The sequence below is a fragment of the Pholis gunnellus genome, assembly GCF_910591455.1.
Source record: "Pholis gunnellus genome assembly, chromosome: 8".
Classification (NCBI taxonomy): domain Eukaryota; kingdom Metazoa; phylum Chordata; class Actinopteri; order Perciformes; family Pholidae; genus Pholis; species Pholis gunnellus.
The window spans coordinates 10,705,654-10,732,403 of NC_136534.1; the positions used below are offsets into that span (position 1 = coordinate 10,705,654).

A 26,750-nucleotide genomic window follows, 5' to 3' on the forward strand; every position below is an offset into this window, starting at 1 on the left:
TCAAAGATGTTTTATTGCGAAGATTACGTCATCACCTTTTTTCCTCATCTCAATCCACACACTTATCTGACTCATCGCTGATCCGATCCGTGTGCCTGAAGGGAGGGACGTCCCTGTGCACCAATGGGGCTCTCAGAAAGTTTTAAACCAGGAGCCGCCTCCACCAATAGTCAACCAATCACAAAATGCCCTTAAGGACTATATAGTTTTCGCCTTTTCTTCACTGTTACTGATAGCTGGACTAGGTCCGTATACATATTGTCTGCTGCGTCAGAATACTCCTGTTATGAATAAACACTTTGTTTGATTTTAAGTATTTTGAGTTCAGTCTTGTCTGTGTCCTCTTTCACTAACAAAAGCCATATGTTCTAAGTGGGCTTCCCTGTCCTTGAATGAGATACATCTCTAAGATATAGACATAGAGTGGGTTTACTGTCAATTTAGCTCTTATTTTCCACGAAGCTGATTGGTATCAAAAGGCCGTCGACAACTTTTTGAAACACGGGAGAAGAAAGAGCTTCAAGACAAACACACACAAACACAGGCCTGATACTATGTCCTGTCTGGTGCTTTTATCTTTCACTGAATGTAAAGGGACTTTGTAATATATAATCTAGAGCGTGGCGATATGGACTTTGTTATGCAGGGTAATGAGAACAGTATGCGGTTAATAGCATGTATTGGCACATGGCGAGTAATTTTCCGGCCGTTTCTAGCAGAGAGACACTTCTTGGCCGTTTCTGAAATGCGATGCAATGCGTCGGGTGGAATATTTGACACAAAATATTGATTTGAAAATGATTTTATTGCAAAAGTGAAGACTTGTCAGTTAGCGGGATCATGACCAAGACATATTAAGGAGAACCCCACATGAAGTAATTTTAAAAGACAAATGGCTTGCTCTCTCAAATTTTATATAATAGTGATTTTAGATAAGAACATGATCTTCTGGCGTGAAATAAACTTTATCGTGTAGTCAGTTTTTACTTTCTTCTTCTTATATATATATATATATATATATATATATATATATATAACATTGATGATAAAATATACAACAAAATAAAAGTTTGTAGACCAAATTTAGTTTGAGATACTGTGAGCAAAAACACATTTGAAATTGTTCCTTTCAGAGATTTTAGTAAGACTTACTTTTCCCAGCAGGCTTATGATTATTAATTAAAAGTCTTTTGCACATCTATTGGGTAGAACAATTCTCATACAATATACGTTCAAATGAAAATCTAAAAGAATCTAAACATTAAATGAATCAAAAGTTAAAATAGAGGAATAACATAGACAAAATAATAACAAAATAGATAGTATATGAACATAGTATATATAAAGAATATTATTACATAGGAGTGATGTTAGGTGCATGATTGGTGAGGTTCAGCAGAGTTAGTTCTGCCACCGCTCCTCCAGTCTGCGAGTAGTATGGTGCTCGTAGTATCACAAAGTCCTGATAAAGGACACGTCCGCATATTCAGATCTATGTGTAGAATGCATTTGAGCTTTCGGTCTAACAGACCTGAGAGCATTCAGGATTCAACAGGACAGGCAGGAAAAATAACCAATCCCATTCCAGTCATTGAATGCAACACACTTGTGCACTCCCTGGTGGTAGAAGCTCCACCCCCTGGGAACTGCAGCCTTTGGCCCAATCACAATGTCCCCCGAAGGCCTTAAACCCTGAACCCTCAGGGTCTTAACTGGTAAATGGTTGAGTGGGTTTCATGGATTGGAGGCTGCATGGATTTCAAATGGGATAAATACTGATGGGACTGCACTTTGCTCCGACATATCATGTTACCGTGACAACTTTATAACATGTTATGTACAATTGTGGGTTTTGTTTCCTATTTTTTACTGCCTGATTTGAACTGGTTGATTAATAAAGCAGGTGTGTCACATGGTCTCTGCGTGCATTCCTCTGCTGACATGTGTTTGTATGTACCATCTTAAATTGGTGTACTGTGAGTCATACAGATGGAAGCTACACTGGCACAACACAGAAAAAGGGTGGAGCACAGTTAATACAGAAGAAAACATTATAGCACTATCATACAATTGCACAACATATTAAATGGGCTTTTAGAGGGATCAGGCTTGAGCCACTGTTAATCAGATATCCCCAGATCTTTAAGAAAAAACAAACCTCTAAAAACAGAAATAGAACAAAGGGCTGGGCCCTAAAAGACACAAGATTACCTAATCCTACCTGTCTGGTTTTGCATGCCGAAGTAAGACAATTGTGGTTTGTATTCATTCAATCAAACTCTATAGCAGTGGTTGTGTACATAGATCTGCACTCTATTTAGTTCACTTTTCTAGTTTTAATCATGTTTAGTGTTTTTAAAATCAATAAAGGGCTTTTAGTCATATGCGTAACATTAAAACCAAATGTAACAGAGAATTTTGTTGCAGTTAGCAGCATTTCCCTACTTGCCTTGATTAATATTTCTACAGCTCTTTCCCTCTCTGCTACGGCTGATGATCAATCCAGGCTCCACGGCAGAGAGAAGCTCTCGCCCTCCAGCTCTTTGCGAATGACCGATGTGAATCTGGCCAGTTGCTCTGGGCTGAAATGGTTTTTCCAGTCTCCCGCAACACCTAATACAAAAACACACACACACACACACACACACACACACACACACACACACACACACACACACACACACACACACACACACACACACACACACACACACACACACACACACACACACACCAAGACAGTCACGTGAACACAATGTTTTGCTGAGACTGAAAATCCACTAACATATCTGATTTAATCTCACTCCTTACTCCTAATAATCCAATTTGAGCCTCACCTTTTCTGAGGAATGGAGATGTGTCAGAGTTCATGTATTTCTTAGGGACCAGGCTGAAGTTGGACATGTTGTTGTTCTTCATGGTCTTGAAGGAGCAATGCTCTGCTATCTTCTGAATGGCTTCTTCACTCAGGTTACGGCCCAGGAAGTCTGAAATATGCCTGAGAGCTGCAGGGAGGTCCTAAAAGAGCGGCACATTTATGTAAAATTTGATGATGAGCTTCTGCATGATCTCTACAATGAGGGCTCGTTGAGAAGCCCCATATGATGATGAAGTTTGACTGGTCTTATTTAAGAAGCATCTCATTGCTGTGGCTGTATTTATGCTTAGTCTACACGGGAGGCTTTTAAGCAGTTTTTTTTTTCCAGTCGTCCGTCACACTTGTCTGACTGAACAATACTTTCGATTTTAATCAATATTGTTGTCTACACCGGCCGTGGAAGTTTATTTTCCTCTGTTTTCCGTGCATAACCACAGAAAAAACGCGGGAGACCTACACTAAATGCTGTGCCTGAACGCCTCCTGTGTAGACACAGACTGATGCTGCTGCAGCTGTGTTACAGATGTGCTCCTTTCACTGCTCACTGTCTAGAGGTTTTGTCAAACTTCTTTCTATGAAGCCACTGAAACAATGCGATGTGTCTTACAACAGTGAACAGTGGTGTGTTACTGTGTAAAAGAGACCGCCTTCCATCAGTCAAAATACTAGTAACAATTGTAATGCAATTGCATTAAATATCAATATACGTAACAGTTTTTTAAAATTATATATTGATTATATTCAGTTTACCTGAACCATTTCTTCATATGTGATGTACATTATTCTGTCTCCCAGATCTGCGCCTCTCCAGCTCTTCACGTGGTCCGTCCATTTTCCAAACAGCACTGCAGACAACACGGACAATGGAGCACAGTACGTAAACACAAACAACCACTGCTCTACTTTAGTGGACACGACAGACAAAAAGGACTTTCAACAGCTGAAATCTGTCCACGTGGTAATACACCAGAATGCTTAACCGCTCTGCTGGAATTCAAACATTTATCAAATTAAACTCATCTATATTTTATGAGACCTCTGACCTTTGCCCTTAAGGAATTTCTCCATGAACTCATCAAATGTTCCTGGAGACTCGAGGAATTCAGCCATCTTATGGAAGTAGTATGAAGACACCACGATGTCCTTAGGGTTCCTCATGACATAGATCACCTACGGCAAAGACACAAGAGACTAATTCAATAACATAACAGGTGTTATTTGTATTAACCCTGTTTCTCATGTACAACAATGCACAGATTGCATAGAAGAGCTCACACAGGAATGTCACACAAAGCCTCCACCCTCTTACCTTGGCTTTGGAGGAGTGGAAGGAGGGGGGCATGAGGTGGTAAGGAAAATGTGTGACCAGCCCCCGTGGAGACTCCAACTTATCCACAACCAATGCTAATCTTCTCTCCTCCAACCAGGGGACCCTGTCCCAGTTCGGAATGGTTTGGATCGGCGTCAGGTCCCCCCCATTCAGAACCAGCGGGAGGATCTCCTGCATCCAGATAGTACCTGCAAAAAATAATTAAACGGCGGATTAAACATAACAAGAATGCTGCAAGTACTTACTTCTACTAGAAGTGAAATACACCAACATGCTGATGAAAGCAACAATACATGGTCAAAAATCGGGACACCTCCCACTTGAGCCCTGTTTTTCAGCCGATAGTAGTTGACATTTTGGCAAATTGGCACCATTTAAAGTATGCAGTATTAGCAATTAGCAGTTCCTGTTTGCATTGTATACATGGATGTACAGACAACTATCAGTGGATTACATTGATACTGGAGAACGTTCTGTGGTTGAAAGGAGTGTCGTTACTCTAATCTAAACAGATTTATGGATATTTATTCGTGATGGACATTGAAGACAATGACCTCCCTGTAAAGCCTTCGTCCCTGTGAGCCTGAATGGGAATAAGGAGGTATGGAAAGTAAATCAATGAATGAGCAAAAGAGCACATTCTTTTTCAAGCACAATAAACTATGTGCTTGTCTTACCCTAATAACAAGCACACAATCTCAACCAGTTAAAATTCTTCAAAAAAAATCCACAAGCCAATAGCAAACAATGTCAGCGTGGCTCACCAATGACTTTCACGTGGAAGCATGACATATTATGGTTAAATAAAACCACATGGCTGAGCTTAAATCAATTTGGTTGTGTAGTGACTGCCTTCATTCACTCTCACAATCGTTCACACATGCTGGAAAATGGTCTGTATGGAACGAAGGGTCTGAGTTGATCCTGTGCATTTCTTATGTGCTGTGTCAGCCAAAATGCTGTGAATGTGCAACAGTTTGGCTGCAGTCGTGTCCTGCTAAAGTCTGAAGTGAAGCAATAACTTTGATATAAGATTAATCTAGTCATAATTTAATAGATGACACACTTTGCTTTTCATTTACATAAACATTAATCATTACATGCAACGAGGCAAACAGATTATACATTTGGGGAGACAGACTATTGAATCTGTATAATTTGCTGTATATGTTTGTGATTTGGGTTAAGAATACCACAGAGCCATGCTGTAGGAGTGTCCCCGACTAAAAATGTACATAGATGAATCTGATTGGTCAAGTCTTGCCTAAAGTTTTTTCTCAACGATCCATATTGTCATTTGAGACATTGGCTTCCGAACAAACAAACCCCAATTAAACATTTTGTCGTCTTGATTTGGCAAAATAATTTATTTTACAATAGACGTGTTTCATACAAGACAATAGAATAAACATTCAAAGATCCTTTACCATTATAAAATGAGGATTTTAATGACATAAAGTGCAAAACAACATCCACGCAAAAGTAAAATATAATGTATAACAATTGGATCAAATATAAATAACAAATAATAAGATAGGTCTAATCTTTTGGCTAAATAATTTCACAATGTTGGCAAATCAAATTAAAGCCTGCCTAATAGATTAATTAATTATTTCATAAATTAAGAAGAAAAATAACAAAACAAAAGTCAGTATAGAGCGCAGGGTGCATAACAAATAGTTCTTACACTGCAGAGACCTAACAGGCTCTAAGCACAGCAGTGGGTATCCACCTGTAGGCTCAACGATTTCACAATTTTCAAAAAACTAATTAAAACCACATAAAAGGATTTAAAATCACAAAAATATATCCTATAAGCCCCTACATCAATGCTTACATTAAGAATAACAAGAGAGGCTCAGAACAGTGTCGCTTTAGCCCCAGCAAGACACAAATTGCATTTGACTGTTTTGGAGATCATCTTTGACATTGTGAGCTATTAGGTCGCTAAAAAGATTTAAAGAACAGCCAAGAATCTGCTCTGATGGTCCCGCTGATTTGGATGGTGCCACCCACTCTACAGAACATTTGACTTTGAGTGTAACTTGTGTTAACTGTTTAATTATGTATCCGTGAATCATCAACGTTTGTAAGTTCAACAGGCTGACCTGCAACATAAACAGTAAAACAACATCATAATGGCAAAACGTACAGCTTGCGGGTTTGAAGTTGGGTCGCAGACATTCGGTTTCGATCCATTCTTCTCACAGAAACACTCACCTGACTTCGGGTACACGACAGCCGTGACGTCCTCGTCTTTAAACGTGAACTCCTGCGCGAACTTCAAGCTCTCTAAGGAGTGAGTCTCTTTGGGAAGCATAAGTCCGCGATGCAGCAGATACATTTCTTCAGAAGACATCGTGTTGCGAGCAATAACACAAAGTTACTGAAAGCTGCAAAGCGCAGATCAATCACGGAGAGAGACTGCTTCGCTGCTGCTGCTGCTGCTGCTGATGCGTTCAGGTACGTGGGGGAAAATCGTAACTGACACAGAATCGCACATGGAAAGATCATACAAATTACAAAAACTTCATGACCCCACGATCCTTGACCTCCAAACTCCTCCCATATGTATTTCTTATCATTGGTTTGTGTTATTCTTACTTCAAGTATAAATGATTTACCGGAGCACAAATGCTTTAAAGTTCTGCCGCATCTCTCAGATGTATAGACAGTCAGTAAAGCGTCCGTTTCGTAATTATGACCTGAGAAAAAACAACTAAATGCATAATAACCATTTTATTCAAACGATATTACTGTACTGCCAACTTTCCGAACGCGACCTGAAGGCAGCACATTACTTCTGCCTTATCAGATACTAACAAAAAACCCATATCTGATTTCTGTTTATTGTGTTCATTTTAACAATCAGAACAGCTTATCTAATTATTGAGAGGCTAATCTAAAGCCGCTAACTTGCATAATCCACTGTAAGGCTTTGTGAACCAGTGGGTGAAAAAAGACTTAAATAAAAACAAAGCCTAATATAGACTAATTTAAAATAATGATAAAATGAATTTAGACAAAATGTGTGTGTATCCTCAGGCAGTGTATCCTCAGGCAGCATGGATGCTGATCAAACACCTTTTGTTTAAGATGCTCCGAGCACCTGATGTAGCCTATAGTCCATACACGTGGTGCTTTAAGGCAGCAAAACATGCCCAATGTTATATCTATCAGGTATATAAAGCCTATACAGACTTTGATATTGCATTACGGTGAATTTTCAACATGCTTGCTCCTTGTGTAAACAGGTTTGCGTCCACAGAAGTTGTTTGAACGTGCTGCATCTGTCAGGGAATAGTGGAGAAACACGGATGAGAATGAATATACTGTACCTGACTTGGGGTAAGTCACAGCAAACACATCGGAGTCTTCCACAGAGAACTTTTCGGCATACTCCAAGCTCTCCATGCTGTGAGCCTGAGGAGGTAAGAGAATGCCGTGGTACTGAATGTACTCAACTGAGGACATGATGCTTGTGCCTGGCTCAAGGGTTTCAAGAAGGATCGGTGGCCTGTTCGTCTGGTACATGTTGCTCCTTCCTCTCTCTCGGAGGAAGTTCTCCTGTTACTCATGTGGCCCCTTTTCTCTGAGCTGCTCTTTATTTGCTATTCTAGCCAACAGGGCTGGACCTCTTTTTTTTTTGCTCCTCGTAATTCTTTTGAATGGCTTGTGGTGCTGCAAATCAGCTGTTTTGGAATGCAGGGGTTGAACCTTTATATGAGCTGAAGGGCAGGTTTAAAGGATCCGCACGCTTGCTTCCACAAGCCTAAACAAGCCTACACAAGACTACTTGATCAAACTGAATTGGAGAGACATGATCACTGCAATGCCGCAGGAGCGTGTCTTAATGCTCTTTGAACTTCTCTCTCACAAGTATATTGATTTGAATTTCAGGGGTTCTTTGGGACCTGCCCCCTCAAGAATGCTCTCTCTGTGTAACTCTGGGTAATGCAGGTATCCAGGATCTGACTGAGGAAGTCCTAGGAACCTTGTCTACATCTAGTTTCCTTGTTAATTCATTCCTAGACTGGGTAGGATGGTGCTCCTGATGTCCTACAAGCCCATACCATTAATCTTGTAAAGTGTGAATGAACCTGTATGGGCCACGGTTGGTGGAGTCACGCTCCTCTAATTTTCACTGGAATTCACAAGATCAGGCTATTGTCAATGAGTCACAGCAGCCGCCTCTCTCTCGACAGGCAAGCGGGAGTTTTGCAGCAACCGCACACAAGCAGCAGCAGTAAACAGAGATGGTAGTGTTCATGTGTATTAGGTAACAGCAGAGCCTATTGTAGAATGTCAATAACGACAGCTTTGTTAGACTCCGGGGACCCCAGCTGAGAGAGGAGGAAGAGAGAAGCAGAGCGAGCTAAACTAGCTGGAAAAGGGGGTGATGGAGGTGACGGAGGAAAAACACGAGGGTTAACAAGAGGAGGTGAGGTGTGTTGTGTGAAGGTAGAATATTATATTTGGAGCGAAATCCTTGTGAATTCAACTAGTTTTATTCACTCCACACAGCGTAGATTTGAATTTGATTCTTTTTAGAAATAGATTTGCAGCATTCTCTACATTGCCACTTTTGATAAGACACTAAAGTTGTTTTTGAAAGCGAAATCTCTCATGCCGATCAACCTCTTTGTCCCCCCTGTTCTTCAACATTCCTTTGATGTTTCCAATCACTCCCTCAGGTGTAATAGTAGAGGTGTGTGAACAGAGTGAGAACTTTTGACCATCTGTAAATGGCAGAAAAACACTTGAGCTGCAGCAGTGAGCCACACTATTCGTGGATGTGATAGACAAACCAAATGCACAACTTTGTGTTCAATAAACTACCGTATATACAGTTGTGTGAAAAAGTGTTTGCCCCCTTCCCGATTTCTTATCTTTTTGCATGTTTGTCACACTTAAATGTTTCAGATCATCAAACTAATTTAAATATTAGACAAAGATAACACAAGTAAACACAAAATGCAGTTTTTAAATGAAGGTTTTTATTATTAAGGGGGAAAAAAAATCCAAACCTACATGGCCCTGTGTGAAAAAGTGATTTTTTTTCCCCCTTAATAATAAAAACCTTCATTTAAAAACTGCATTTTGTGTTTACTTGTGTTATCTTTGTCTAATATTTAAATTTGTTTGATGATCTGAAAGTGTGACAAACATGCAAAAAAATAAGAAATCAGGAAGGGGGCAAACACTTTTTCACACAACTGTATATATTGGGAGATAACAGTATCACAACAGGAGATCAACTGATGTGCTCTCAAATATTTAATCTCTAGCTTTATTTTAACTATATTGTAGCGAAGATTAAGAACAGTGCACAGGTCAGTTTTCCAGGTTTTAAAAAAAAAAGTTTTAAATCATTTTCTTAACTATGAGAGCAAGATAAAACAAAAAGACATAGTATTTATTTTAATGTCAAAATCACAGATGCTTACAATTCAACATGATGTGTTCGTAATGCTGACAGGACTTCAGTTAATTCATACAGCGGGCCTGTGTTTTAGTTAAATCTTTAACACACATGATTTAAAAAATGAAAAATCTTGCTACTGTTATGTTTTAACTTCTAATAATAACTTGTATATAAATAAATTGATAAATTGGTGGACACACAATGAACTATCAATGTAATAAATTCACTTTATTATCTAATCTAAGCATTTACTCTGGCTCACTGGACAACACATAGAAAAGAAGTTATATATAAAGGCTCATTTCATTTGTGGTCGTTCTGGTACAAAATTCATCTTTTTAACAAAAGAACAACACAACGTAGTAAGCCAATCATATTACAGAAGACTCCTGGTGTCACCACTCAACCTGCAGCTTTAACTGGTGGACTGAAAGCAAACAACGCTTCAGTGCATGTCTTCCATCAACGGTCTGTGCAGACGGATAAACCTAACTGGAAGAACTGGTTAGCTCACCAGTTGGTAGCTTAGCCTTGTTTTAACGACAGACCAGTCCAGATACCCAATATTAACAAGCACTTTTTTTTCGTAGTCTTTGGTGTTGTATGGTGATACTCAAGACTGAAAAGGTATCGGGACAACCCAGGTCCAGTCTGGACCACAGAGGCTGTTGCAGGCTTAACCCAGGGGGCTGAGATGTACTTAGTTGCTGTGGACCAGAGTGACGAAGAGAAACAGTGAGCAGAGAGAGATGGCACCAGTCAGCACGGCTTTCACCAACAACACGGTCCAACTGCCCAACAGGAAGACATGGACGAACAACCTGAAGGCACGACAGAGATAAAACACAATGTTAAGAACAGAACGGTGCATTACTGAAAACCTCCATCAGAGACTTTGTCCATCTCTTTCATTTTAAATCAAGCAAAATAGGAACAAATGTGTAGGTTGTTAGTTAAGACATTTTCGGTACGTCAAGTAATTTGTAGTTTATTTGCACCTGGACTTATCTATTCATATGTTGTGCAATAATCACTACTGCTCATGTTATTGCTGGTAACTAGTGCCATCCTGTGGTTCACAAAATAAAGTGCAGCCACCACATAGGCAGTCAAATCAAACCAAAACTGAATTTTCCTTTAAACAAATACCTTTTTGTGAAACATCCTTATCCACTTTCCTACTCCCTCACACCACTCTTCTCTCTTTTGTGTGTCCTGTATGCATTCTGTCTGATGGTGTTTGTTGTGAAAGCGAGTCACACTCACTCCATTAAGAAGGCCTTGTAGACACAGAGAGCCAGCAGCACAGTAACAGGAAGCCTGAAGCTCTTCGGAAGGTCGTATCGCGTGAACATCCACACCACTGCTGCCATGGCGATGTAGTGGACCTATAGACACAGAAAAAAAATTCATTTCTTTTCACAAACGCAGGTCCCATCATATAAACATTTACATCACAGATACAACGGCATTATAGTATATCAATAGACAGAGAGAAAGAAATCCATGTTCCTGAACACACACAACTTATTCTATTGTAATAGTTTCTATCGACCATCAACGATTTAGCTACTCACCAAACTAATGTTGGAGTCAAAGCTCATCTGGATGTACTTCCAGTCAAACTCAATCCCTCTGGCTCCGACCCACAGAGGGAGACACCTGGAGGGCCACACATCAGGACACAAACAGTGAGATTCATCGTTTTTTTGTTTTCTAAACGCACAATAGTTTGACAAAGTGGAGCTTATGTTGCTGGGCTGCTCACCTGGACATCACAAGTTCTGCTGTGGCCCAGCCCATGGCGGCCACCATGATCTTGTACTCCCCTTTACCAGCATTACGAGACATCACAAGATGGAGACCCAACAGGTCTGCCAGGTCCACCGTGGCCTTCATGAATTCCTGGAAAGCAAAGCCAACACCTTACAACCTCCTACACAAACAGGTATTCTACTGGCGTACTTTGTATATTCAATTATAAATACTTCACAAAATCTGACAGAGTGTGAGACATTTTCAAAGTAAGGACACTCACCCCGACAAAGTCATAAACTCCAGCTCCTCCTTCCCATGTGGGGAAAAATGTAGCTAGGAACAGCATCTGAAACACACACACAAAGAAAAAAACAAACAGCTTAGACACTCCAAAAAAACAAAATGACAGCATAGTTTGTGCTTTGCGATGCTATCTCCCCTGCTCAATGTTACGGTGAAGCATCATTTAATCACCAGAAAGCTCACTCACCTTACAGAGCTGGACAAACAGGTAGGTCGCTCCGGCCTGGACACATCTCCAGAAGGCATTGTACTCTGAACTAAAGGTTGAACACACAAACACAAAGTGAAATGTAAAATAAGGAGGCACGGAGACCAGGCAGAAGTTGGCAATCTGGGATACAACGCTATGAGACTTCTGTGCAATATCAAGTTAAAGTACTGCCAAATTCAAGAGCACACTACACAGTGTTAAGAAGATTATGTGGGACTCCTCCCAAACCTCTGACATTACTAAGCAGATTATTACCGGACTTCTTAAGTCTCTGAGCATGTGCTGCTACAACGTAGGAATACAAAGAAACGATGAAATAATGATTTTTCAATGTGGTGCAACACAGTGTTTTACTCTCCATCTTGTACTGTAACTATGCTTCACTGGCCATGACTGGACTGATGGATACCACACACACAGTATATACAGCATGAGTCAGTCACCACACATGTTGCAGATCCCTGATTCAGACACTTACAGGCCACTGCACTTGTATGTTATGAAGTAAGGGAAGTAGGCCAGAGCAAAGCAGTTCCCGAAGTGAAACAGTGTCATGATGTCTGGTCACAAAACTCAGCTCCCTGGAGAGAAAGAGAGAGGAAGAAGAGAGGACTTCACAGACTGTTGATACAACAGGACACGGTGTTTTTTTAGATCAGATTTTTTTAATACCGACATATTTTATTAAATGTCAAACAAATAGTGAAAATCACAACTTCATAGAGGCCAAAGGAGACAAAACAATGTGTTGATTTGACCGACTAACAGCCCCAAACTTAAAAATATTCAATTTACACTCACTGTCATCTAAGACAGACAAAGCAGCATATTATTGCACGTGAGAAGCTAAAAACAGATAATGTAACGTTAGCAGCAAACTATAAATCAATTTCTAAATTGCTGAAGGTTGACACGGCTAATCGATTATTTTTGATTAATTGTTTCAACACTTATATGACCATTATTTGTAGCCACATTCATTATTTTTTTACTTCTTTATTTTACATGTTTATGTCTACTTAACAACAACTGTAGCCTACTTTATTATTAAGTCATTATCAGTTTCGGAGGATGCTACACTGACGCCTGTACCGTGTCGTGCTGGAGCTACATTGACACAAACAGGCTAACAGGCGGATTTACAGTGTTTACCAAACAATAGCAAGTCTGTCATCGCCACGTACAAATGTTTAGCAGTTTTCTGTTTTACTTAATTTACAGAGCTATTCAGATACAACGTTAAAGTCATTGAGGAAATGAATAATCTGGGCACGAGCTGACGTTAGCTAAACTAACGTTACAATCCTGTCGCTGGTTAAACGTGAGACACGTTTCTGTATCTAGAGGTCTCGAGGAGACGTTATCTCTGTCGTGTTTAACCTTGAAGCTGGTCTTCATTAAGCTACCATATAAACAGTATGGCAGCTACTGTAAAACAGAGCCTTTCAGTGTTAGTCTTACTAGGTTTGAAGAGCTGGAGAGAAGCAGGCTGTCGTGCTACGGGCTGTCGAATGACAAACGGAAGTAGAGTCGGTTCAACCTCCAAATGAGTCCGACTACACCAGTAGTATTTTACCAATATGTTCCACAAGATGCATATCAACACACACAGGCAGAGTGTGTGTGGAAAGGATTAGGTTAAATGTAAGTCAGTTATTAAAGATCTTGGTTAATATTTTCTGAACTACCTTCCGCGGTGCATTCAGGAAGTTCCAACATCCCAAATGATAATAACGGTATGTTGTCAGAAATCAAACCCTCCAGACAAGCAGCCAGAAATTGAAGAACAATGTCGATTTTTTTTTATGATTATGTAGATTTTTTTATGCTGTGAGCAACCGCTCACAGCATAATTATGTCATGGTTATGTAATATGGTCAAAAACAAACATGCTATAGCTCCACAATAAATAAAAAAGTGGATGAAATGTTCATTGAGATGGATTAGCTTCAAATGTGTGGCCCAACATTTGATTTCCGTACAAGGCCTATGGAAATGAATGGAAACTAGTGACTACCTGTGGGATAAGAAAATCAATCTACACAGGTAACAATATATTTATAAAATGCTTATAACCACTCAAACAGTACTTTAAACTGTGTGAAAAATAATTTTGTGTCATAAGCAAAGTTAGAAACGTGCACTTTCTTTTAGCGGGTGTGAATAAAACTAAACAAAAAACAATCTGGTACTACATGTAACCTACATGTTATTTGAATAGCAGCCATTTTGACATGTCATAGCAGGGTAAACACAGGTGTAATTGATCAGATGAATTATGGTCCCATTCTATTTCATGCATTCCAATGAGCCAGTATGCACAATACCAGTATCCTGGCCCACCAAAAGGAAAAGAGCAATAGTTAATGTTGTATATTACACCTGTGTTTACCCTGCAGTAACATGTCAAAGTGGCTGCTGTGAAAATGGCTTATTATTTTCAGGTGGCTGTTGAATGGAAATTGTAACCTTTATAAGTCTGGCAACCATAAAGAAGTTGTACTGTTAACACATTAAACAGTTTTGTGAAAACGTATTTATGACTAAATAGCCTCTATGATACTCGTGGCTTTACTTACTGATTTTAAGTACATTTTGAAAAAAGAAACAAACTAGAATGCAACCTATAAATACATGTTGCATGAGACAATAGATGGTGTTTTATTTAAAGCATTTATCACTGGAGGAATGCAGCCGGAGCAAGTAATGATTTTATGTAATGATGAGAGTCTGAATTAATAGTTGGGTAAACTTACAGTATTTGTATGCATGTTCATGATATGTCTTGCCCATTAGAATTTCTACAGTACAGATAAAACAAGCATGATAATGTATAAACCGTCACATCTCTTTCTGATAAAGGTCAAAGGACGTCCTCACACACTCAGTGTGCTAATATTCTTTCTCACTCTTTGGCTAAACAAACCAGGGAATACACATTTCTGAGTATCTAATCTTCTATTTTCAGAAAATATTACAATTTAAAACAAAATATTTACCTCTACAGAATATAGAGCCTTAAAAAGAAAATCTTAAATAAACCGTTTCCAGTTCATATTCACGCCCATATGTGGCACGGCAGCAAAGTCATATTAAACATTTTCATGTCAGGTCATTTTAAGAGTAACTTGGCCAAGGCAGGAAAAAAAGTAGAAGGGAAACATTTCTTCTATATTAGGATGCAACCGTCATGCAGAGTCTTGCTGCAGTAATCTAAAGGAGGCAGCAGGAGGCTCTGAAGATTCCCTCCAGTGGCTGCTTCATCAGTCCATAAACTGATGTCTCCATCATTTACATGGACGTTTTGACAACGCAGTCCTTCACAATAATCATCTTTCTGCCCCGACAGGTGACCTGGACACTAAATAACATGATGGGAAAGGAAATATTAAGTAGAGTTTGAGAAAAAATATTTTGTACAATTAAAGTTTAAATCTATTTTATCCACCGATAAGTATTGGAAAAAAAATATTTTACTAAAATGATGATTAAATTCATAAAGCTTTAAAGTTATTGTGCTCTATGTTAATTATTTAATTTACAATATTATTAATAGATGCATTTAGTTATATTTTTGATTTGTCTGACAACCTTTCTACATTTCAGGACACAGCTAATGATAATAAAAAAAACAGGAGAACTCGACAGTTTGAGTTTTTTTTCAAGTTTTATTTCTTAGTTTCATTCCTCTTCAGCAGTTACAGCAGCTTTGCTGCTCAGCTTCCTCTTTCCACTGGTGATGAAACCGTTAAAACACACAACAGGGGGGGATGGATACAGTAGTTACCATAGCACTGAGCAGTAAGGACACACCTAAAGTGGCAGTGGAAGATGGTAGCACACAGACACAAATACTGTCACAGACCGATCGTCATTAAAGGAAAAAACAGATTAACTCAGAACACTCAAAACTCAGAACACTCAAACACACAGTGGCTGCTGCCTACGTATACTGTAGTAGAGCTAAGGGCTTTGATGCTATGTCTTGGCTATGGGTAGCGCCTGTGTGTAAAAGAGAAGGGAGGGTGTGGGGGGTAAAGTTGGGGTGGTCCCTTTTTTGACTTCCTTTTTGGACAGGAAGCATCTACTCCTTGGAGTGCATGTACAGCAGCAGGTCAGCGACACGGTGGCTGTAGCCGAACTCATTATCATACCTGGAGAGAGTGGGAGCAAAAAAAGAAGAAAGAAATTCATTGTTCGGTTTTGAAAAAGATAAAAACTGCGTACTTCCTGGGACTAACCAAGACATTTAAAAACTAACCAGGAAATGAGCTTGACGAAGTTGTCGTTGAGGGCGATGCCGGCACCAGCATCAAAGATGGAGGAGTGGGTGTCACCGATGAAGTCAGAGGACACCACCTGCAAAAAAAAAACAGAAATAAATGTTAATATAAATCCATGCATCTCAATTGAATGAACAAAAGCACATCATGAGGCCTGAATCTCTTTACCCCACCCAACCCCATCCTCACTAACTTACAAGTTTGGGCATCATTAGTAGCCATGCATTTGCGTTACAGAACATGTGAAATAGGTTTGGGTGTTACCTGGTCCTCGGTGTAACCCAGCACTCCCTTCATGGGCCCATGTGCGGCCTTCTTGCAGGCTTCCTTAATTTGAGCGTAAGTTGCAGGCTTGGACAGACGGCATGTCAGGTCCACCACTGACACATCAGCCACTGGCACCCTGAACGCCATGCCCGTCAGCTTGCTAGAGAGCGGACAGACAAAAGAGATATTGGACCTTTGTCACCATCCGTTTTTTTTTTTTTTTTTTTTGTTCTTAAGCACCTGGCCACAATTGGCAAAGGTGCAACTCATCAAGATGATAACAAATGTGGTCGTCCGTACCCGTTGAGTTCGGGGATGACTTTTCCCACTGCCTTGGCGGCACCAGTGGAGGCTGGAATGATGTTCTGGGCGGCACCACGGCCATCACGCCAGGCCTTGGCACTGGGACCATCCACCGTCTTCTGGGTGGCTGTGTACGCATGGACTGTAGTCTACGGAGAAGAGCGTCGTATTGCACTAAACATTAGTATCAGCACACATATACAGTACCATCTATTAAAAAGTCCATGTCACAGCAATGGCTGGACGCAGATTCACTGACTTACCATGAGAGCCTCCTCAATGCCAAAGTTATCATTGATGACTTTGGCCAGGGGGGCCAGGCAGTTGGTGGTGCAGGAGGCATTGCTGTCAACAGAAACAGACATGGTCAAACACTATCAGATTCAGTTCTCTTGACATACAAATCTAAGAAGACGTTTGTGAAAATCAAAAATGCACACTGAATGAACGTCCAAAACCAAAAAGGTATGTTACCTGACAATGGTCATGGAGGAGGGGTCGTATTTGTCCTCGTTGACTCCCATGACGAACATTGGAGCATCGGGTGAGGGGGCGGAAACAACCACGCGCTTTGCTCCTCCCTGGATGTGAGACTGCGATCGGACAGGAGGGGAAGAGGGCACGGGTTAGAGACCGGACCGTCTGTGCATTCGTTTATGTATTTGTGAATGAGTGTACGCGAGTACATACGGAGGCCTTCTCCACACTGAGGAAGACGCCGGTGGACTCGACAACATACTTGGCTCCAGCCTTGCCCCAGGGGATCTCTGATGGCTTCATGCTAGAATCAGAGAAGATCAGAGTCAGTCTCAGATCAATGTTCATCACTGCCATTTAGTTGTTCTTAAATGTGGCATTGATATAGGCAAGTAAATTTCTTTTTTTTACTACATTTAAATTAACACAGTGGGATTAAAGCGTCTGCCAAAAACGTTGACAGTGAGGTTAAAAACAACGGGACACCTCACAATTTTACACACAGGAATGTTGCTTTTATAACACTCTTTTCTGGTGTTGCCTTTTGCAGAGAGGAGGCGCCATTACTGAAAGGACTAAAACAACAGCTGGTAAACCAGATGAGGGGGGGCTATACGAGTAACACCCTAGTCAGCACAAACCCTCATTCCATTGAATCACTTTACACTAAAGACCAGGAGGTCAAACTGGCATTAATATACCTCACCTTTCCTTCTAAAAAAAAAAACAGAGAAAGATGTACCGACGCTGCTTTTAATGGAATGATTCCCTCAGAATAAATCAGCTGGCCAGAGCCTGTCCTCACTGAAGCTTGTGGCCACCCGTTAACGTCAACACTAACCACTAAACATCTTCCTCACTCACCACTGGAACACAGAGATTTCTTGGTCATCGACGATGAGCTTGCCGTCTTCTTGGGAGACCTCACCGTGGTAACGGCCGTGGGTGGAGTCATACTTGAACATGTAGACCTAGGAGGCAAATGATGAGGTTATAAGAGCCGGTAGGCAGAGGAAAAACTTCATTATAACACTACAGTATATAATTTCATGCACTTAACAGCCAAGCTCTTGCACAATACAGACTGCAGGCTTGAATCTGGTTTTCCTATCCAATATTTAAAGTGCGTAATGTTGTAAATCACATACGCTCCACTGGAATTTAAATACATTTTTATCATTTATAAGCAAGTATGTGTCTCACCATGTACTGCAAGTCAATGAAGGGGTCATTGACGGCCACAACCTTGATGCCTTTCTGAAGGCAAGCCCTCAAGACCAGACGGCCAATACGGCCGAAACTGCAGAGAGAGAGAGGGGGGGGGGGGGGGGGGGGGGGGGGGAGATTAATAAAAGTTGTTTTGGGAATGTGGTGGGAGACTTACTCAGGCTGCCGCACCACTCCTGGGACCTCACATGCATCCTCTAACAAAACCTCAAACTGTGATCTCATGTCTTTGCAAAATAACTTCTCGTGCCTTTCCTACTCCAGAGGAAGAGCTGGCCATTAATCCCCCATCAGCAGAATATCACGAGTTCTAACACGCCTATATTCCTGCAGCTACGCTGCTGATTAATGCAAGCAGACCTCTTTTTGTTGTTCGTTCAAATTGAAAGCGTTTCTACAACCAACAACTTCAAGACTTTTATTGTGAAGTCACTTGGTCACGGTCTATTTGTGCCGTTCAGCATACTGTATCAAAGGGTGGATTTCATAAAGGTAATCAAGACTATTTCACCCTCAGAGCAAATGCATTTTCACACCTCATCATATCCATTTGCTGATCATCATAAACCCCCATCCCCAAAATGTGCCTCTCTGGCGTCCTATCCCAGTCTGAATCCCGTTGTAAAAAAGTGTGTGTTTTAACTCACCCATTGATTCCAACACAGAGGTCTGACATGGCTGCTGCTGCTTGGGGGGGATCGAGTTACCTAGGAGAAACAAAAACAAAGAAACCAATGACATTAGAAAGACTAAAACCACAGCTACTGATTGATAAAAACATGAAAATGCAGCCAATCGCCGTTAAAAATGTCCTCTAGCTGGCAACGCACTCAGTCAGATGACTGTAGTTTAACAATGTGACAGCAAACACCCTCTTTTCTTTGTCAGTATACACGAGTGTTTGGCCCGAGACATGAAAATGCTCTGTGGAACAAAACTACGTTGTTATTTTCTTTTGTGGTGTCAGCTGTACAGCAATGCTACAATAACATGAAGGAAGACTGATAGCAGCAGCTTCACAGCAGACAGGCGGCGTGATGCATTTGCACTAAAAAAAAAGGATGAAAAAACACCCAGCTGGTACAGTATTTGGTGTGCTCCTGAAGCTCGCATGAGAAGAGGAGCTGGGTGCTTCAGCTGAAGTTAGAACACCAGACTGCAGCGGTGAAAGTGAGATTGTTGTCAGTGACGGAAAAATACAGGCTGTGAAACACGCTTTACGTGCATCTGCTGCAGGGGTGGAGACGTGCTACACCATGCAGGGACATGTTTAGAAAACAGTGGGGAAGGAGGGAGGGAGGGAGAAAGTGGAAGGTGCTGGTGTACCCGACAAACACAGACTTGTATGCAGAGTTAACAAAGAGGAAGCCTGGCCTCGACTCAACTATGTGACCTCCTTTTCCTCCGCTTTCCGTGCCGCTCACTCATCGGCCTGATTCAGCTCTCCACGCCTCCTACTTTTCTACCAATTGCATCTCCTCTCCTTCACCTCCATCTTCTAACCCCACCTCTTCCTCTCCTTTGCCGTCCTTCATCTGTCATTGTTCGCAGGGATACGCACATGCGTCGTATTTAGCTTCCCAAATCCTTTTGGCACCGAAAACAACCTCAAGATTTGAATGTGTGGATTAGGTCGCAAATATGTTCTTTTAGAAATCAGAGCAATTGAGCATTATATTTCAACACCCAACAGCTGTTTGAAGACATGTTCCAAAATCTAATAAACAGAATGAATCTATGGACTCGTTTAGGGTTTATTGTTGTGTCTAAACACTTCCTCATACAGGTGAACAGATAACTCGTGCCCGTGTGTGTGTGTAACAGGCGGAGTAAGTAAGGGCAACGCAGTTTGTCCTTGAGACTGGTTGGTTGTCATTTTAGACTACTGTAATCTCCTAATCTGGTGTGTGTGTGTGTGTCTGTGTGTGTGTGTACCCCAGTGGGGAGTATGTAAAACAGGATGTCCATCTGGTGAAATGCATTGTGGGAGCACTTTAAATAGACTAAAGAGGCAACCAGATTAGGATAAATCCCTCATTCTCAACCTGGATTTATTCACTTGCTATGAAGCACAAATAGAAGCTCAGTCTCGCTGGAACTGTCACCCTATGTGATGCCAGTCAAAATCAATTTATTGAACAGTCTGCCACAGGCTCAAGTGTCATTTGTAGAGTATGTTGTAGAGCACTCTTTCTTGTGTGCCTTTTGTAGAACCTTCCTTTCAGGGCAGAGCAGCCATTTTGTGTTCTGCTGCTAGCATCCATTATACAAGGTCACCAAAGGAGAGAGAGAGAAGAGTTCTCACATTACCATGCCTTTCCTCTCCTTTATACTCTGTTCCCACCATTACCTCCTGCGCAGTCACAAAGCTCTGCTGCCGCCTTCTTTCCTCTCCTTCCCCTGGTCGATTGTGTTCTCGTTGGCTTTCTTTCCCTCTGTGCTAACCTCTACATTTTCTCTGCACGGAGCAGTTGCCCTGGATTTCCCCAACATAAAATGGCTGTTCTACTGACAGATGATGATGCTACCTTTTAAAACAGAGTGGGCTATTCTACGTCCCTAAAGCAGGATGAAAATCTGGATGAAGACTAGTGGAGCCACATAAGTGCTCAAACCAAACGAGTCGGATTCAAATGTGAAGAATTGAACAACTTGGCTTTTTGACTGTGCACAGAAAATTAGATTTTAATTAGTTGCTTGGGTTAAAACCTATGAAAACGTGAGATAGGGAATGTGCACAAGGGTGTGAGTCACTCTGCACAATATGCACTTGTGACACCCCCCCCCTCCATGTCAGTTACTGTTGCCTAGCAACAGTGTGGAGCTTTGGCCAGTCAATGGGAAAAAGGGGGAGGGGTTACACTGGGCATCCCCCCCAAAAAAACGTTGCTTATTGCAGCTACAATGAATGAATAAATGGAATGAAACGCTGCTGCTGAACCAGTATACTCTGATGTAGCGCCACTGTTCAGCTTCCAGATTTAGTGATGTGCATGCTCATGTAGTTTTGCCATTTTGGTTAGACGTGCAGCTCGTCCCACTTCTACACCACACAGTCCTGCTTCTTTCGGCTGCAGACCAATCAGCGCACACACACACACACACACACACACACACTCTCTGTGGCGACATTCACACAGACATGGCCCGGCTCACAGAGACAGTATTGTGCAGGGCAAAGACGTTGCACGCCGTTAACTGCAGTTTGCAATCTGCTGACACTCATTAAAACGTAGGACGAAGAGGCAGACAGACGGCCAGACACTTGAAGTGTCGCAAGCTACCTTTCTGGTCACAGTGAGCTCTCTTCTACGGTGAATCGATTTATGACCGATGAGAGCAAAATACATGATTTAGATTTATGAGGTGCATCAAATTCCTCTTGTGATTGTCGGGTCAGAGAGCAGCCAATCATGTCCATCTCTCCGTTCAACCCTCCTCCCTCTTCCTTACTTCTGTTTCACCTCCCTAGTCCAGACATGTCGCACCTCCTTTTTCACCAGCCTGAGATCAGACCGAACCTACGAGTCAATCACCTGACAAGGGGTGGTGCAACCATCTCCTCTTCTGATTGGTTAGACAACGGGAGGAACAGAGGAAGAAGCTTCAACAGTGCTCAATCCTCACTAATGAGGAAGCTACTCTGTCGTCTAGTCTACCCAGTTCTCTTTTCAACCATTGGCCCATCCATCCTTAAACTTGTTTCTTCTTTCATTCCCGTTTGGCTTATTCACCTTCTTCAGTCATCAACCTGCTCTCCTCCACTCGCCATTTCTCTCTCTCTGCCCTTTAATTACGTCCCTGGTTCAACCGTCTGTCCTTCGCTTTTTGTACGCTCCCTCCCACCTCCCATCCCCCTTTAGCCCACCACCCAAACTAATCATTAGAATTCAACACCCTACCTCCTCCTCCTCGCCACTCTTTTGTCTGCCTGCCCTCCATCTGAGCCGTGACCCATTTTCCCCCTCACACAAACAGAGTTTAACTGTGTTGTCCGTTGGATAAATAAAAGAGAGGAGAGCACATGACACGGCATTTCACGTCTGCAAACACCTCTTCTGATGAGACGCACCAACACAGGTTCTTCTTCTCTCTGTTGTATGTCAACAGTCTCAGCAGAGCACTTGGACAGAGCGTAGACTCCGGTCTAATCCTTAAATGGACCCGAGTTTGAGGGAGCGCGGACAGACTACTGGACATGTTTCCAGCAGTATAACGTTCAACATACGGACAGGACACACTAAATAAACCATTCACAAAGTTCTTAATGGTGATGTTGTGAGTGACGTCTGGGCTACTTATTCAGTATAGAATTGAGTGGCTGTTTTCTAAAGTTGTACCAGTCGGGAGAGTAAAAGTACAGCTAAGCTAAACTCAGATAAAGCTAGTATATTCAGTCTTTGAGTTGCCTTAGTTTGTGTATAAATTGGAAACTCTACAGTGAGTGAGTGAACTCAGTGACTGTTCCCTCGCTTCACTCCCCCTTCCTTCTTCCTGCGTCTCTTCTCCGTTCAAACCTTCCTCACACTTTTTAACCACACCCTCTTCCTCTCCAGTATTTTTCCACTGCAGTGGGTTGATTGGCCAGAGGCCAGACAGACCAATTACGCCATGCTTTCTCTTCTTGGACGCCTCTCGGTGACACAAATACATCAGACTGATCAATAAATGACGGTTATACACAGTAGTGACGTGGAGTCAAAACTTTGTGTTTAACTTCAGGAACTTTTCTTCTGCTCATCAGTATACCCACTTCCTCCCTTCCTTTAGCCTCATCCCCGACACGTCCACCATCATCACGTCACCAGGCAGACACATACTAAGCACAACACCACAGGCTGTGTCCTACTCAGCAGGCATGGGCTCACGCTGACAGGGACAGACAAGATAAGAAGTTCATTCACCTGCGACCAATTAACAGGATAAGCAGATACTGAATTTATACAGTTTCAACAATTTAAAAACCTTTAGTAATGATTCAAATAGAAGATAAGGAAGGCATTTTTATAAAAGTTGCAGTTGTATGTAGTGCAGGTTAACAAAGACTTGTCCATGCGCACACACACCATCATGAATTAGTAAAAGGTGTGCTTTATCAAACTGCAGAGGATTCAACAGGTGAGAGACATGCAGCCGCTCTGCAGAGGTGAATGCTCGACCACACACACACACACTGCCGACCAGCTTGTGTCAGCAGGCTTTTTGAATAGCTGCATAAAAAAACCTGATGCCTTAAAACTGGCAACAGTTAGGCGCTGAGTCAATCTGGAGTTCCTTCTCTCTTACACACACATCCTGGAGAAGGTGGCTGGTTGACAAGTCAGCTGAAGAGCATAATGGAGAGAGACACTAAAAAATTCAGTGCAGGGAATGTCCATCATGAATAGCATGCCGCAGACACTAATCCAATAGCTCTAACGCATTCGTTACAGCAAGCACCTGAGAATCCAGTCCATATCTATGAATAATGTAGCAGAGACCACACGGCCTTTCACATGCATACATCATGAGTTGCTTGCGTGTTGATATCTCCTTAATATTATAGGTGTAACGCTTGATAAACTGGAATAACGCATCCTGTGTATTTCTAGTGTTCTCCAGCGAATCACTTTGGAAATAGTTTACTCCTCGCTCAGCAAAGAAGCAACAGGAGGTTAACCCAGTCACTGACATCTCGGGATTTATGCCGACACCCTGATCCGCATCAGCTATAAAAACAGAATGAACATCAAAGAAATTATGAGCAAGCTAATAACAGATGTGCTTCATATGCAGGGAGTCTAAAATTAAGATAATATAACTCAGAACAGGCACATATTTGGCCAATTCTAGCCTTTCATGATGCAGCAATGTAGCTAAGTACGTTTAACCACAGTACTTAGCATCTCTCTGGCAGCACTGTGCCCGTTATTAGTGACCTTCGCTCATCCACAGCTAAGAGAAGGGACTCCCGGTCGATATGGAGTTGAGAATAAAGATTAGCAGCTGGTCAGCATCAGAACAACAGGGCCTGCAGTGACCTTCCGCAGCTGGAGGCATAACCTTCAACCGTGATGAGGCCGAAACATGGCTGCAGCTACCACACCTACAGGAGACGATTGAGAGCAACTGCAAGCAGACAGTGATTATCACAATTATACTATAAATAACACTGCATATAGGAGATTAAACTATTTATGCACAATAATCCCCCTCATTGAACAAGGCTGACTGATCAATTTCTTTTTTTATTAAACTCTTGTTGCACCAAAATACTGTACGGCTGATTAGCTGGCTTAATAAATTAACTTCAGGTGTGTGGTAGTGTTGCTTTAAAATAGAAAGAAGAAGCGCAGGGCTCTGTGCAAACCCCATCAACAGGTCTGTCGAGTGTGGAGTCAAACTGCGACAGAATAATGCGACACTCCGCTGCCTCTTTGCCCTTCGAAGCCATCACAGGAAGGCTTCCAGCATTTCGACGTTTAATAAAGCCAGGGCTATATTAGCTTTCATCACGATGATCTCTGCGGCCCTTCACAGCGAGAGAAGGCTGCATTTCATCTCGGAAATCTAAATGGCGCAATGACGACAGACTTCATCATGGAGATCACAGGAGGCACGTCTCCACTTATGTAAACTCGCTCACCCCGGACACTGACTCAGCACGATAATGTAGGATTGCAGTCAAATTACATATTTTTCTGCAAACCCATTTTCATTCTAACCGCATATCTACCCACACAGGCCGTTGTTGCTGCTGTGATAAACGCGGAAATATATACATTTTGTATAGGGTTAAAAAACATGGAGACTAATCCACTTCCGCAAAGATGCAGCAGGAGCTGCCAATGTCACGTTAGCCGCTCAGGGAGACAATGGTGTTTCAGATGAATGAGTCACACAGCGAATGGGACACAACTCGTATATGTAGATTATCTTCACAATGGGCGTCATTCGCTGTCATTTTACAGCTAAAAAGGTTTTGATGTCGGCTATGTGATGCAACGTAACGACTCATAGAGAGCGTTACGCAACGACCGGCCTCTCTCCAGACTTCAAGGCCGTATCCCCTCCCATCCTCGCGCTCTCTCTTCCTGCACCATTAAAGCGTTCATCCGGCCAAAGGAGCCGTTTTACAAATGAATGAAACGTTATCCCACTCTCTCGTGCACTAGCGCCACGCTAAGATAACAATACGTGGCTGATTAAAATACGACATTCTTTAATAAGGCCATAGGGGTGGACACTGGCTCCCGTAAATAGTAGTAAAAGTCAGCCTCCGTAAATATATGCGATGCATTTAACAGAAGATATGCATTTCGCCATTTAAAACGGCATTAGCTAGTGAAATGAGTAGATGTATGGCAGTCCTACATGTGTGCACCGACAGATACGATAACGTTTGAAACTGTAGCGGAGGCTGAATCGTGTGAAATATATTTAAAGTCCTCATTTGGTGTATTCAAGCCGTCACGAGGGGCCTCGTACACGTTACACGGTGAGTCGGTGTGATGGCTTACCTTTAGGGTTGATGCTGCGTGAGTCTGTGTGCGCAGTCCACTGAGCCGCATTCCGGTTTTATACCAGACACGTGCCTCCGGGGAGCCTGGTCGCCCTGGCGACGTGACGTCATGTCCTCCTTCGCTGCTCGGCTCCATTCGGAACGAGGTACTTGTCACGCGCTCTCGCGGCGGCTGCCATAGTAACTAGGGATGGAGCCCTGAAGGTTAGGTGTTTTTTGTTATACATCTCGTCCATGAAGACCCGAGGGTGGTGTCGATGGTTGAAGATAATATTAACCAGAGACAAACACAGACGAGAGATCAGAGAGACCGACTGGCATGATGCCAAAGTGGAAGTAGTGATGAAACATGTCGCATTCCCATGCACAGAGTCACGTGCTTGATGCATGGACTTCCTTTATTTGTAAAAGGCAGAGACACGAAACTAGCAGCTGTAGATCAATAATCAAAAAACACAGTATTCACATTATTGGTAGGCTGGTCACTCTGCATGGTGCAGGGTCCTGTTGGCACACACCAGATCTCCATGTGCTTTGATCTGTAAAGGATTGTAGACTGAATTGCCTATAGATACAGTGTGTGTGTGTGTGTGTGTGTGTGTGTGTGTGTGTGTGTGTGTGTGTGTGTGTGTGTGTGTGTGTGTGTCTAGATGCAGCACTGTTATATAAGATGTCATGAAGCTAACATGTCACGTTCTTATAGATTAGATTTAGGATGAATTGTTCTATACTATAGGTACTATTCCTCTCCTTTTTTTGCGTCTCCTTTCCTCTAAAAAAGCGTCAC

The 26,750-nt window shown here is 42.0% G+C and overlaps 3 protein-coding genes across 4 annotated transcripts; all 3 read right to left on the bottom strand.

Moving 5' to 3' along the window:
- Window positions 1–796: 796 nt before the first annotated feature.
- Window positions 797–7,770, bottom strand: LOC306700351 (sulfotransferase 2B1-like). 2 transcript variants are annotated; one of them, XM_079165349.1, is made up of 6 exons: window positions 7,547–7,770; window positions 4,188–4,396; window positions 3,922–4,048; window positions 3,629–3,723; window positions 2,838–3,018; window positions 797–2,613 (listed from the first exon to the last, which is right to left on the bottom strand). In XM_079165349.1, the coding sequence occupies exons 1-6, from the start codon at window positions 7,740–7,742 to the stop codon at window positions 2,498–2,500; spliced, it is 924 nt and encodes a 307-aa protein (XP_079021475.1). In that variant the 5' UTR covers window positions 7,743–7,770; the 3' UTR covers window positions 797–2,497. The 2 variants fall into 2 exon arrangements, with proteins under 2 accessions (XP_079021475.1, XP_079021476.1); XM_079165350.1 differs by lacking the exon at window positions 7,547–7,770 and adding an exon at window positions 6,429–6,647.
- Window positions 7,771–9,477: 1,707 nt separating this feature from the next.
- tmem147 (transmembrane protein 147) lies at window positions 9,478–13,425 on the bottom strand. The gene is made up of 8 exons (XM_079165217.1): window positions 13,367–13,425; window positions 12,384–12,486; window positions 11,882–11,951; window positions 11,672–11,737; window positions 11,402–11,538; window positions 11,211–11,295; window positions 10,900–11,021; window positions 9,478–10,454 (listed from the first exon to the last, which is right to left on the bottom strand). Exons 2-8 carry the CDS (start codon window positions 12,458–12,460, stop codon window positions 10,334–10,336), a joined length of 678 nt encoding a protein of 225 aa, XP_079021343.1. The 5' UTR covers window positions 12,461–12,486; window positions 13,367–13,425; the 3' UTR covers window positions 9,478–10,333.
- Window positions 13,426–15,620: 2,195 nt separating this feature from the next.
- On the bottom strand, window positions 15,621–26,023 carry gapdhs (glyceraldehyde-3-phosphate dehydrogenase, spermatogenic). Its single transcript, XM_079164013.1, has 11 exons — window positions 25,962–26,023; window positions 19,110–19,169; window positions 18,439–18,535; window positions 18,100–18,206; window positions 17,449–17,539; window positions 17,233–17,351; window positions 17,022–17,103; window positions 16,756–16,907; window positions 16,453–16,615; window positions 16,167–16,264; window positions 15,621–16,059 (listed from the first exon to the last, which is right to left on the bottom strand). Exons 2-11 carry the CDS (start codon window positions 19,136–19,138, stop codon window positions 15,990–15,992), a joined length of 1,008 nt encoding a protein of 335 aa, XP_079020139.1. The 5' UTR covers window positions 19,139–19,169; window positions 25,962–26,023; the 3' UTR covers window positions 15,621–15,989.
- Between the last annotated feature and the right edge of the window lie 727 nt (window positions 26,024–26,750).

Coding starts and splice junctions, on each gene's coding strand:
- LOC306700351 (XM_079165349.1), bottom strand. CDS start 7,742: ATGTACCAGACGAACAGGCCACCGATCCTTCTTGAAACCCTTGAGCCA. Junction 3,724..3,921: donor GAAATTCCTTAAGGGCAAAG/GTCAGAGGTCTC, acceptor TGTTGTCTGCAG/TGCTGTTTGGAAAATGGACG. Junction 2,614..2,837: donor ATCTCCATTCCTCAGAAAAG/GTGAGGCTCAAA, acceptor TTTTTGTATTAG/GTGTTGCGGGAGACTGGAAA.
- tmem147 (XM_079165217.1), bottom strand. CDS start 12,460: ATGACACTGTTTCACTTCGGGAACTGCTTTGCTCTGGCCTACTTCCCT. Junction 11,738..11,881: donor TGTTTGTCCAGCTCTGTAAG/GTGAGTGAGCTT, acceptor TGTGTGTTTCAG/ATGCTGTTCCTAGCTACATT. Junction 11,022..11,210: donor TTGACTCCAACATTAGTTTG/GTGAGTAGCTAA, acceptor CTGTGTCTATAG/GTCCACTACATCGCCATGGC.
- gapdhs (XM_079164013.1), bottom strand. CDS start 19,138: ATGTCAGACCTCTGTGTTGGAATCAATGG. Junction 18,207..18,438: donor TCATTGACTTGCAGTACATG/GTGAGACACATA, acceptor TTTGCCTCCTAG/GTCTACATGTTCAAGTATGA. Junction 16,060..16,166: donor TTCGTCAAGCTCATTTCCTG/GTTAGTTTTTAA, acceptor CACTCTCTCCAG/GTATGATAATGAGTTCGGCT.